Source organism: Salvelinus sp. IW2-2015, linkage group LG26, assembly GCF_002910315.2.
Source record: "Salvelinus sp. IW2-2015 linkage group LG26, ASM291031v2, whole genome shotgun sequence".
In the NCBI taxonomy this organism is placed as follows: Eukaryota; Metazoa; Chordata; class Actinopteri; order Salmoniformes; family Salmonidae; genus Salvelinus; species Salvelinus sp. IW2-2015.
In genome coordinates this window covers 20418131-20430305 of record NC_036866.1, presented here as the reverse complement: position 1 = coordinate 20430305, position 12175 = coordinate 20418131, and the positions used below count along the sequence as shown (strand labels likewise).

Below are 12175 nucleotides of genomic sequence, written 5' to 3'. Positions count from 1 at the left end.
GTTTTGAGCACTACCGATAAGTGCTATTTGCACAGAGGTGGAAAAAGTACCCAATTGTCATACTTGAGTAAAAGTATAGATACCTTAATCGTCAGCCAGTAAAATACTACTTMAGTAAAAGTCTAAAAGTATTTGTTTTTAAATATACTTAAGTATCAAAAGTAAATGTAATTGCTAAAATATACTTAAGTATTAAAAGTTAGAGTATAAATAATAAAACATTCCTTATATTAAGCAATGCAGATGGCACCATTTTCTTGTTTTTAAAATGTAGGGATTGCCAGGGGCACACTCAAACACTCAGATATTATTTACAAAAGATGCATTTGTATTTATTGAGTCTGCCAGGCCAGAGGCAGTAGGGATGACCACGTGTTCTCTTGATAAGTGTGTGAATTTAACAATTTCCCTGTCATGCTAAGCATTCAAAATGTAACGAGTACTTTTGGTTGTCAGGGAAAATGTATGGAGTAAAAAGTACAATATTTTCTTTAGGAATGTAATGAAATAAAAGTAAAAGTGGTCAAAAATATAAATAGTAAAATAAAGTACAGATACCCCCAAAAACTAGTACTTTAAAGTATTTTGACTTAAGTACTTTACACCACTGTATTTGTATGATGTGAAGAATTAATGCCATATGCTGCATTTGCTATACAGTAGGCCAATTGTTTACATTTTTGTTGGTGACACCATAGAATAGGAATTTGAATACTTAATTAATTTAATAGGATCTATATGGGTGACACTTTGATATCTCGATAATTTGCAGCTGTTGAAGTCTATCAAAAGTAAGTTTAAGCATGTGTCCCAGTGGCGGCCGCTGATTGGCTGAATAGCCAGGGCGCGAGGTGGTTGGAGTTATCAACAAAGTAGCATGACAGAAATATGATGTCAAGTCTTCGAAACTACCGGTAATTTCTTTGAGAAAATATAATTCATAAAGCAATCTGTGCATTTGAACAACAGTATAAATACACCTGTTTCACTTATGCATGTCAAAAAACGGATAACCACTGATACACATCGGTGGTTATCCGCAAGTGTAGCAAGTGTACACTTGCAAGTGTAGAGAATCATTGTACCATTAATCCGCTGTGAAATGTATTTTCAATAACTAAATACATTGTACTTTCAGCTGTTTGAAGTTGGTGTACAAACCAAAAGTAAAAGACGCAAAAGCTAACCTTAAGACCTGGAAGAATAGAAATAGCGCACATAGAATAGATCTGCGCTTCTTAGACTTGCTTTCAATGAGAATGACAGATAACTCACATTTCTATGTGAATTTGGTCAGTCACCKAAAAATTTACATATTGCAGCTTTAACATTAATTCTGAAATACCTTCATATTTAAGTTGTCAGATATTAGTTTAGAAAAACTTGAGATTGGAGCTGGGAGCTAACTAGCTAGCTAGCTGCTTATCAAATTTAGATAACTAGTTAATTTGACCCAGAAAATTTACCAAACTATTTCTCAATGTTTCTTAAAATTTGTGTAGCTGGCTAATTCATTTGATCATGCTTTGTGATACACCTGGTTTTATGATGTTTTAGTCCACACCACATTGCCTCGTCACCTACAATAGATCCTGTGGAACAACATGGGGGGAAACAATTGTCAATTTTTGTCCTACCAGATCTGCATTGAGACGGTTCTAGCTAGTGTATCCCTCTGTCCTTCGACTGTTGTTGGAAGTAGTTGTCCGGTTTATCAGGTCCCAGGCTCCCATGATTGTTATGATTATTTATTTACATGTTAATTACATTTAGCCTCTTGCTTTAGCGCCATCGGTACCTGATAGAGCAGATCTAGTCTCACATGCGGTAAGCTGTCTGGCGCTAGCAGTGGCGATTTTAGCATGTAAATCTTGGGGGGGAAACCTCAGCCATTTTTTTTTAGATGCATGCCAGCAAAGCCACTACACAACACAACACTAAACAATACATTCATTGCACTATAACAGTGACAAACGGTGCCCACAAACTGTTAAGGTCTACATAAAGCTGTCCTGACAGCAGAGCTTTCCTTTATCACTGCTACACCTGGTTATAAACGGAGCATCATTTGCAGCAAAAACGTTAATTCAGCCTCATTTACTGCCTCTTTAAAAACCATAGTTGACATGGCTGACTTGCTTAAATAAATATGGTTTCTACTGACTCCTTGTTAATTGGTGTAACTTGATAAAACCTCACTCTCCTTCAACAATAACTAATGCCGACATGAGTTTAGACTTTTGAACCATACACAAACTTTTTTACATTCATGTTCAGTATATTCATAATGTTTATTCTTATATCATTAACACTTAGCTGTAAGTATAAGCAAGTGCAAGCAAACGAGCTGCAACAAGGTAGGCCTTCATTCAGCACTTTCAAAATGGACACAGACAGAAATTCAGAAAGGTGTTAGTTCAGATAAATTCAGCAAGATGTTGAGGCCTTCACTTTACCCTTCTTTAAGTCACCACAGAGAGAGAGAGAGAGATTGAAAGAGATGTGGTTAGCTTACCATATGAAGTATTTTATTAGGCCTATGTGGTCTAAAAGACAAAACAACCCTCGGAATAGAATCTGGAATTCTATCGGTCAATTACTGGACTTTCACTGGGAAACATGGTTACGGACCCAACAACATTATAGTATCCCCTTGTTGTGGAGAAAAGCAATGAGCTAATTATAATACACAAAGTAAGCAAAACAAAGAAATGCATCATTCCAACATTGCCTAAAAGGATTAAGTTACTGATGAGATATACCTATATAAGCAATATAACAATTGAGATGTACAAACTATAGCATAATGGAACGATGAGTGGATAAGAGGCAAGCCGTAATTTTGAATTAAGACATGAATTAGCAAGCTTTTGTTCAGCACTTTTGAAATGGACAGCGACATAATACAGAACATGGGCCATTGTTAKAGTATTCTCCCTGTACAGTTATGGCCAAAGGTTTTGAGAATGACACAAATATTAATTTCCACAAATTAGATATTTAGATATTTTTGTCAGGTGTTAGTATGGAATACTGAAGTATAATTACAAGCATTTCATAAGTGTCAAAGGCTTTTATTGACAATTACATGAAGTTGATGCAAAGAGTCAATATTTGCAGGGTCAATCCTCAAGAGGCGGGTGGACAAACAAAAACCCACAAATTCTGACTAACTCCAAGCATTGATTATACAAGAATGGGCTGCCATCAGTCAGGATGTGGCCCAGAAGTTAATTGACAGCATGCCAGCGCGGATTGCAGAGGTCTTGAAAAAGATGGGTCAACAACAAGTTCTCAATGGGATTAAGGTCTGGGAGTTTCCTGGCCATGGACCCAAAATATAAATGTTTTGTTCCCCGAGCCACTTAGTTATCACTTTTGCCTCATGGCAAGGTGCCTCATCATGCTGGAAAAGACATCGTTCGTCACCAAACTGTTCCTTGATGGTTGGGAGAAGTTACACTCGGAGGATGTGTTGGTACCATTCTTTATTCATGGCTGTGTTCATGGCTGTGTATTTTGTTTTTTTATGTGTTATTCCTTACATTGGTACCCCAGGTAATCTTAGGTTTCATTACATACAGTCGGGAGGAACTACTGAATATAAGAGCAACGTCAACTCACCATCGTTACAACCAGGATATGACTTTCCCGAAGCGATCCAGTGTTTTGCCTTCCACCCAATACAATGGATCTGATCCCAGCCGGCGACCCTAAGCGACGCCGTAAAAGGGGCAAACAAAGCGGTCTCCTGGTCGGCTTCGGAGACGGGCACATCGCGCTCCACTCCCTAGCATACTACTCGCCAATGTCCAGTCTCTTGACAATAAGGTTGATGAAATCCGAGCAAGGGTAACATTCCAGAGAGACATCCGAGATTGTAACGTTCTCTGCTTCACGGAAACATGGCTCACTCAAGAGACGCTAACGGAGTCGGTGCAGCCAGCTGGTTTCTTCACGCATCGCGCCGACAGAAACAAACATCTTTCTGGTAAGAAGAGGGCGGGGGTGTATGCCTTATGAGTAACGAGACGTGGTGTGATCATAACAACATAAGGAACTCAAGTCATTCTGTTCACCTGATCTAGAATTCCTCACAATCAAATGTCGACCGCATTATCTACCAAGGGAATTCTCTTCGATTATCACAGCCGTATATATTCCCCCCCAAGCAACACATCGATGGCCCTGAACGAACTTTATCTGACTCTTTGTAAACTGGAAACCACACACCCTGAAGCTGCATTCATCGTAGCTGGGGATTTTAACAAGGCTAATCTGAAAACAAAACTCCCTAAATTCTATCAGCATATCGATTGTGCTACCAGGGCTGGTAAAACCTTGGATCATTGTTATACTAACTTCCGCGACGCATATAAGGCCCTCCCCCGCCCTCCTTTCGGAAAAGCTGACCACGACTCCATTTTGTTGCTTCCAGGCTACAAACAGAACTAAAACAACAAGCTCCCTCGCTCAGGTCTGTTCAACGCTGGTCCGACCAATCTGATTCCACGCTTCAAGACTGCTTCGATCACGTGGATTGGGATATGTTCCGCATTGCGTCCAACAACAATATTGACGAATACGCTGATTCGGTGAGCGAGTTCATTAGAAAATGCATTGACGATGTCGTACCCACAGCAACGATTAAACATTCCCAACCAGAAACCGTGGATTGAGGCAGCATTCGCGTGAAACTGAAAGCGCGAACCACTGCTTTTAACCAGGGCAAGGTGACCGGAAACATGACCGAATACAAACAGTGTAGCTATTCTCTCGCAAGGCAATCAAACAAGCTAAGTCCCAGTATAGAGACAAAGTAGAGTCGCAATTCAACAGCTCAGACACAAGAGGTATGTGGCAGGGTCTACAGTCAATCACGGAATACAAAAAGAAAACCAGCCCCGTCGCGGACCAGGATGTCTTGCTCCCAGACAGGCTAAATAACTTCTTTGCTCACTTTGAGGACAATACAGTGCCACTGACACGGCCCGCTACCAAAACCTGCGGGCTCCTCTTCACTGCAGCAGAGGTGAGTAAAACATTTAAACGTGTTAACCCTCGCAAGGCTGCAGGCCCAGACGGCATTCCCAGCCGCGTCCTCAGAGCATGCGCAGACCAGCTGGCTGGTGTGTTTAAGGACATATTCAATCAATCCTTATCCCAGTCTGCTGTTCCCACATGCTTCAAGAGGGCACCATTGTTCCTGTTCCAAGAAAGCTAAGGTAACTGAGCTAAACGACTACCGCCCGTAGCACTCACTTCCGTCATCATGAAGTGCTTTGAGAGACTAGTCAAGGACCATATCACCTCCACCCTACCTGACACCCTGGCCCACTCCAATTTGCTTACCGACCCAATAGAACACTGCCTGTTCACCCCGCTACAGACGACGCAATCGCAACCACACTGGACAAGAGGAATACCTATGTGAGAATGTGTTCATCGACTACAGCTCAGCATTTAACACCATAGTACCCTCCAAACTCGTCATCAAGCTCGAGACCCTGGTCTCGACCCCGCCCTGTGCAACTGGGTCCTGGACTTCCTGACGGGCCGCCCCAGGTGGTGAGGGTAGAAACAACATCTCCACCCGCTGATCCTCAACACTGGGGCCCCACAAGGGTGCGTTCTGAGCCCTCTCCTGTACTCCCTGTTCACCCACGACTGCTGGCCATGCACGCCTCCAACTCAATCATCAAGTTTGCGGACGACACTACAGTGGTAGGCTTGATTACCAACAACGACGAGACGGCCTACAGGGAGGAGGTGAGGGCCCTCGGAGTGTGGTGTCAGGAAAATAACCTCACACTCAACGTCAACAAAACAAAGGAGATGATTGTGGACTTCAGGAAACAGCAGAGGGAGCACCCCCCTATCCACATCTACGGGACAGTAGTGGAGAAGGTGGAAAGTTTTAAGTTCCTCGGTGTACACATCACGGACAAACTGAATTGGTCCACCCACACAGACAGCGTTGTGAAGAAGGCGCAGCAGCGCCTCTTCAACTCAGTAGGCTGAAGAAATTCGGCTTGTCACCAGAAGCACTCACAAACTTCTACAGATGCACAATCGAGAGCATCCTGTCGGGCTGTATCACCGCCTGGTACGGCAACTGCTCCGCCCACATAAGGCTCTCCAGAGGGTAGTGAGGTCTGCACAACGCATCACCGGGGCAAACTACCTGCCCTCCAGGACACCTACACCACCCGATGTCACAGGAAGGCCATAAAGATCATCAAGGAACACAACCACCCAAGCCACTGCCTGTTCACCCCGCTATCATCCAGAAGGCGAGGTCAGTACAGGTGCATCAAAGCAGGGACCGAGAGACTGAAAAACAGCTTCTATCTCAAGGCCATCAGACTGTTAAACAGCCACCACTAACATTTAGTGGCCGCTGCCAATATACTGACTCAACTCCAGCCACTTTAATAATGGGAATTGATGGAAATTATGTAAAAATGTACCACTAGCCACTTTAAACAATACCACTTAATATAATGTTTACATACCCTACATTACTCATCTCATATGTATATGTATATACTGTACTCTATATCATCTACTGCATCTTGCCATCTTTATGTAATCATGTATCACTAGCCACTTTAAACTATGCCACTTTATGTTTACATACCCTACATTACTCATCTCATATGTATATACTGTACTCTATACCATCTACTGCATCTTGCCTATGCCGTTCTGTACCATCACTCATTAATATATCTTTATGTACATATTATTTATCCCTTTACACTTGTGTGTATAAGGTAGTAGTTGTGGAATTGTTAGGTTAGATTACTTGTTGGTTTTTACTGCATTGTCGGAACTAGAAGCACAAGCATTTCACTACCTCGCCATTAACATCTGCTAACCATGTGTACGTGACAAATACATTTGATTTGATTTGCACGAATGCTGCCATCAATCCACAGTTTCTGGTTGGGGAATGTTTTAATAGACGCTGTGGGTACGACATCACCAATGCACTTGCTAATTAACCCGCTCACCGAATCAGCGTATTCGTCAATGTTGTTGTTCGACGTTATGCGGAACATATCCCAGTCCACGTGATCGAAGCAATCTTGAAGCATGGAATCCGTTGGTGGACCAGCGTTGAACAGACCTGAGCGCGGGTGCTTCCTGTTTTAGTTTCTGTCTATAGGTTGGAAGCAACAAAATGGAGTCGTGGTCAGCTTTTCCGAAGGGAGGGCGGGGGAGGGCCTTATATGGGTTGCGGAAGTTAGAATAACAGTGATCTAGGGTTTTGCCAGCCCTGGTAGCACAATCGATATGCTGATAGAATTTGGGGAGCATGGTTTTCAGATTAGCCTTGTTAAAATCCCCAGCTACGATGAATGCAGCCTCAGGATATGTGGTTTCCAGTTTATATAGAGTCCGATGAAGTTCTTTCAGGGCCGTCGATGTGTCTGCTTGGGGGGGAATATACACGACTGTGATTATGATGGAAGAGAATTCTCTTGGTAGATAATGCGGTCGGCATTTAATTGTGAGGAATTCTAAGTCAGGTGAACAAAAGGACTTGAGTTCCTGTATGTTGTTATGATCACACCACGTCTCGTTAATCATAAGGCATACACCCCCGCCCTTCTTCTTACCAGAGAGATGCTTGTTTCTGTCGGCGCGATGCGTGAAGAAARCAGGTGGCTGTACCGACTCAGATAGCGTGTCTTGAGTGAGCCATGTTTCCGTGAAACAAATAACGTTACAGTCTCTTATGTCTCTCTGGAAGGCAACTCTTGCTCGGATTTCGTCTACCTTGTTGTCAAGAGACTGGACATTGGCGAGTAGTATGCTCGGGAGCGGTGCGCGATGTGCCCGTCTACGGAGCCTGACCAGAAGACCGCTCCATCTGCCCTTTCTATTGCGTTGTTGTTTTGGGTCGCTGGCTGGGATCCGATCCATTGTCCTGGGTGGTAGGCCAAACAGAGGATCTGCTTCGGGAAAGTCGTATTCCTGGTCGTAATGTTGGTGAGCTGGCGTTGCTCTTATATCCAATAGTTCCTCCCGACTGTATGTAATAAAACCTAAGATTTTCTGGGGTAGCATTGTAAGAAATAACACATAAAAAAACAAAATACTGCATAGTTTCCTAGGAACGCMAAGCGAGGCGGCCATCTCTGTCGGCSCCTGAAGTGTTCCACATGTAATGGATACTCCCCAACCCTGTTTGTGCATGTTTAGTGCGATTGAGAGTGAATGTGTGCGTTTGCATGTGTGAGCACACATTCACTCTCAATCGCACTAAACATGCACAAACAGGGTTGGGGAGTATCCATTACATGTGTGCTTCTGTATGAACTTAGTGTGTGTGTGCTTCTGTGTGTATTTTATGTGTGTGTGTTTGCGATGTGAAAATAAGTCAGCCCCCCTTCTCTTCTTAGCTCAGTGCCCTTGATAAGTGTGAGGATGGTGGGGAGCTGTGACACATTGGCCCGCAGGGCTTGACGTCACAGCATCACATCAACCATGCCAGCCATGCCAGAAGGCCAGGAGAGTTAATCATGGCCTCCGAATGTGTGTATTCCACACTTTATGCCTCAATGTCTGTATTCCACACTTAAAGCACTTATTACCAAGCAGTAATAGAGCTTTTTTTCACCCAGAGGGACATGTTTGTGTGGTCTGTTACACTGACAAATGAATTTGCATGGCCAAAGATGGACAAAAAAACAGCGTATTTTATGAACATAGGTCTAGCCCTCCCATTTGGATGATTACCAGGACTGGAAGGGAGGGGATTTGATGTCAGTCAGATTGCTTTGTTTCCTTTCGAGAACAGAGTGTGTTGGAAGAAAGAGAGAGGCACCATTTYGGGAGGGGGGGTAAAATTGTGTTTATTTTAGTCTTTGTTATGCAAGGCATGTTTGAAGTACTCTACATAGACACAAGTTCTCTGTGTGAATATGGAACGTGGGAACTGCMGAGGGTCTATGTGTCAGTGGCTGTGTTCAGAGAGTCAGCTCGAGACCCTCTCATCCTGTACAAGTGCTGCTCTCTCCAGCCCTCATGTTTTGGACCTGGCCATAATAAACCCACAGAACTGAATGAAGCTCAACAGACCATAGCTTTACACTGACTCACACCGTTGACCATCACACATAGACATGATTTTACTGCTTGTGTTCTGCGTACCAGAGTATGATTAAGAAATCTGTGGATCCCTTAAGACCAGTACAGCCTTTGACATTTGTGCGTATGGGACTGAGTCTTTCTTGGGCTCCAGTCAGTTAATTCTCCAGGTCATGTGTGAGATCGTTCAGTGTGAATATGCTGCTGTCTGCTCTCTAACCAGCCTTACAGCTGGAGGAAGATTTCATTATGATGCAACACTGAGCAAATGTAAATCTCCATTCTAAATATGACTATCAGCAAACTGCAGCAGAAAGAACAGGAGATGGGGATTGTGTGACTATATAAATCCTTCTCCCCCCACCCTCCTCTTTTGCAGGAGTGGAATGGGATAGTATTGAAGCTCCTTCTTTCTCCTTCTCATCTTCACTCTCCACATGTACAACAATATCTCCGCAATGTAATGCAATCATCACTAATCTGATTGTGCTGTTCTAGGGTGTTTGGAGTTAATGTGCATAAAAAGCAATTAAAGAAATGTGTGTCTACTGAGCACTGTGTAAGTTCACAATGAGGACACAGCTTGGACATTAATTGCATTCATTTTAACTTATTCCAGTGACACCTCCGAGGTGTGGTGGTAGCCATCATACCTACACAGTAATCCACGTGTCTAAACCGAACAGTTGAATACATTGTGGCTAAACATCATTTCTGTTTGAACAATTTGTACAGTCTTTTCTGCTCTGTCCCAACATGATTATATTCCCTTCAAGTCTTCTTCACATCATCCCCAAAGCTTAATCCCCGTTCTCTCTCCCCTTCCGCCCCCCCGCCCCCTCTCTCTCTTCTTCTCATTCTTTCTCCCCCTGCAGCAATACTTCACTCTGCTGATCATCACAGATGGGGTGATCAGTGACATGGATGAGACCCGCCACGCCATTGTTCAGGCAGCCAAACTCCCCATGTCAATCATCATTATTGGAGTGGGCAATGCAGACTTTGCTGCCATGGAGTTCCTGGATGGGGACAGCAGCGTGTTACGCTCCTACACAGGAGAGGAGGCAGTCAGAGACATCGTGCAGTTTGTTCCCTTCAGGGACTTCCGAAATGTGAGTGTCTCATATGTTTAATACACTTAGGGGGAAACAAAAGTGGTTTAAAAATGTGTCTTGTTTTTATTCCCCTGTAGTCTAAAACACATTGTGGTTGACTGTTTAACGTTATGTCAACCTGTTGCACTATACTCAGATACAGTGGGGCAAAAAAGTATTTAGTCAGCCACCAATTGTGCAAGTTCTCCCACTTAAAAAGATGAGAGAGGCCTGTAATTTTCATCATAGGTACACTTCAACTATGACAGACAAAATGAGATTTTTTTTCTCCAGAGAATCACATTGTAGGATGATTTTTAATGAATTTATTTGCAAATTATGGTGGAAAATAAGTATTTGTCACCTACAAACAAGCAAGATTTCTGGCACTCACAGACCTGTTACTTCTTCTTTAAGAGGCTCTCTGTCCTCCACTCGTTACCTGTATTAATGGCACCTGTTTGAACTTGTTATCAGTATAAAAGACACCTGTCCACAACCTCAAACAGTCACACTCCAAACTCCACTATGGCCAAGACCAAAGAGCTGTCAAAGGACACCAGAAACAAAATTGTAGACCTGCTCCAGGCTGGGAAGACTGAATCTGCAATAGGTAAGCAGCTTGGTTTGAAGATATCAACTGTGGAGCAATTATTAAGAAATGGAAGACATACAAGACCACTGATAATCTCCCTCGATCGGGGCTCCACGCAAGATCTCACCCCGGTGGGGTCAAAATGATCACAAGAACGGTGAGCAAAAATCCAGAACCACACGGGGGACCAGGTAATGACCTGCAGAGAGCTGGGGCCAAAGTAACAAAGCCTACCATCAGTACACCACTACGCCGCCAGGGACTCAAATCCTGCAGTGCAAGACGTGTCCCTTGCTTAAGCCAGTACATGTCCAGGCCCGTCTGAAGTTTGCTAGAGAGCATTTGGATGATCCAGAAGAAGATTGGAGAAGTCATATGGTCAGATGAAACCAAAATAGAACTTTTTGGTAAAAAACTCAACTCGTCGTGTTTGGAGGACAAAGAATGCTGAGTTGCATCCAAAGAACACCATACCTACTGTGAAGCATGGGGGTGGAAACATCATGCTTTGGGGCTGTTTTTTCTGCAAAGGACCAGGACGACTGATCCGTGTAAAGGACAGAATGAATGGGGCCATGTATCGTGAGACTTTGAGTGAAACCTCCTTCCATCAGCAAGGGCATTGAAGATGAAACGGGCTGGTCTTTCAGCATGACAATGATCCAGTGGCGTGCCGTGGGCTGGGGCCTGGCCTTCAGTGAGGTACTACACAGTCCCGCCCGAATTAATCCACCTCTTATTATCATCATTATGATGCCATGGCTCTAGACACTATACATTTAGACAGAAACGCAGTATAACCAGGCTTGCGTCACCTTGAAATTGACAAATTGACATTTTTGGGTAAACAGTGTTTACCCAAAAACATGACACAATCAATAGTCTTTTCAATATTTCCCTTCACCTTTTCATTGTGCAGCTCCGTTGCCCTGTGCGCTTTTTTTTGAGCTGTAGATCCACTCCGGTGTCCCCAAAGTTTTCAAAAGCACAATTGCTTGTAAGTGCCCAGCCGTACTTTGGAGTCTCGTTGCTGCCTTGGTTAGACAACTCAAGTTTGCAAAGCCAGTGTGGCTCCAAACACCAAATCGATCACTTGCAAATAATAGGCATCTCCAGCAGTACAGTTTGCAGTGCTTCTCGGAGCCTGTGAGCCATTGACAGCGCTCGTAGTTGAAACTTTGAAAGTGGCTTTCCCGCCTGTGACAGGCTTTGTGGCGTCGGGCGACCTCTCCTTACAATGTCTAACTTTTCTTGAAAAGTTCGTCTTGAGAATGGCGTTATAATTATATCCTCGACCAAATCGATATCTTCTCCTCCTTCCGCCATTGTGGGTTGAAAAAACAGCTTAGTAGTACGTGAATTAATTCGTAGCAGTGCTTCTCGGAGA

The 12175-nt window shown here is 43.5% G+C and overlaps 1 protein-coding gene across 1 annotated transcript in view; it reads left to right on the top strand.

Moving 5' to 3' along the window:
• Nucleotides 1-12175, top strand: part of LOC111952531 (copine-2) — a 40436-nt gene that overhangs the window by 26008 nt on the left and 2253 nt on the right. The window contains exon 15 of the mRNA XM_023971316.1: nt 9975-10211. Coding sequence (XP_023827084.1) covers nt 9975-10211 — 237 coding nt within the window. The remainder of the gene's footprint in view (nt 1-9974; nt 10212-12175) is intronic.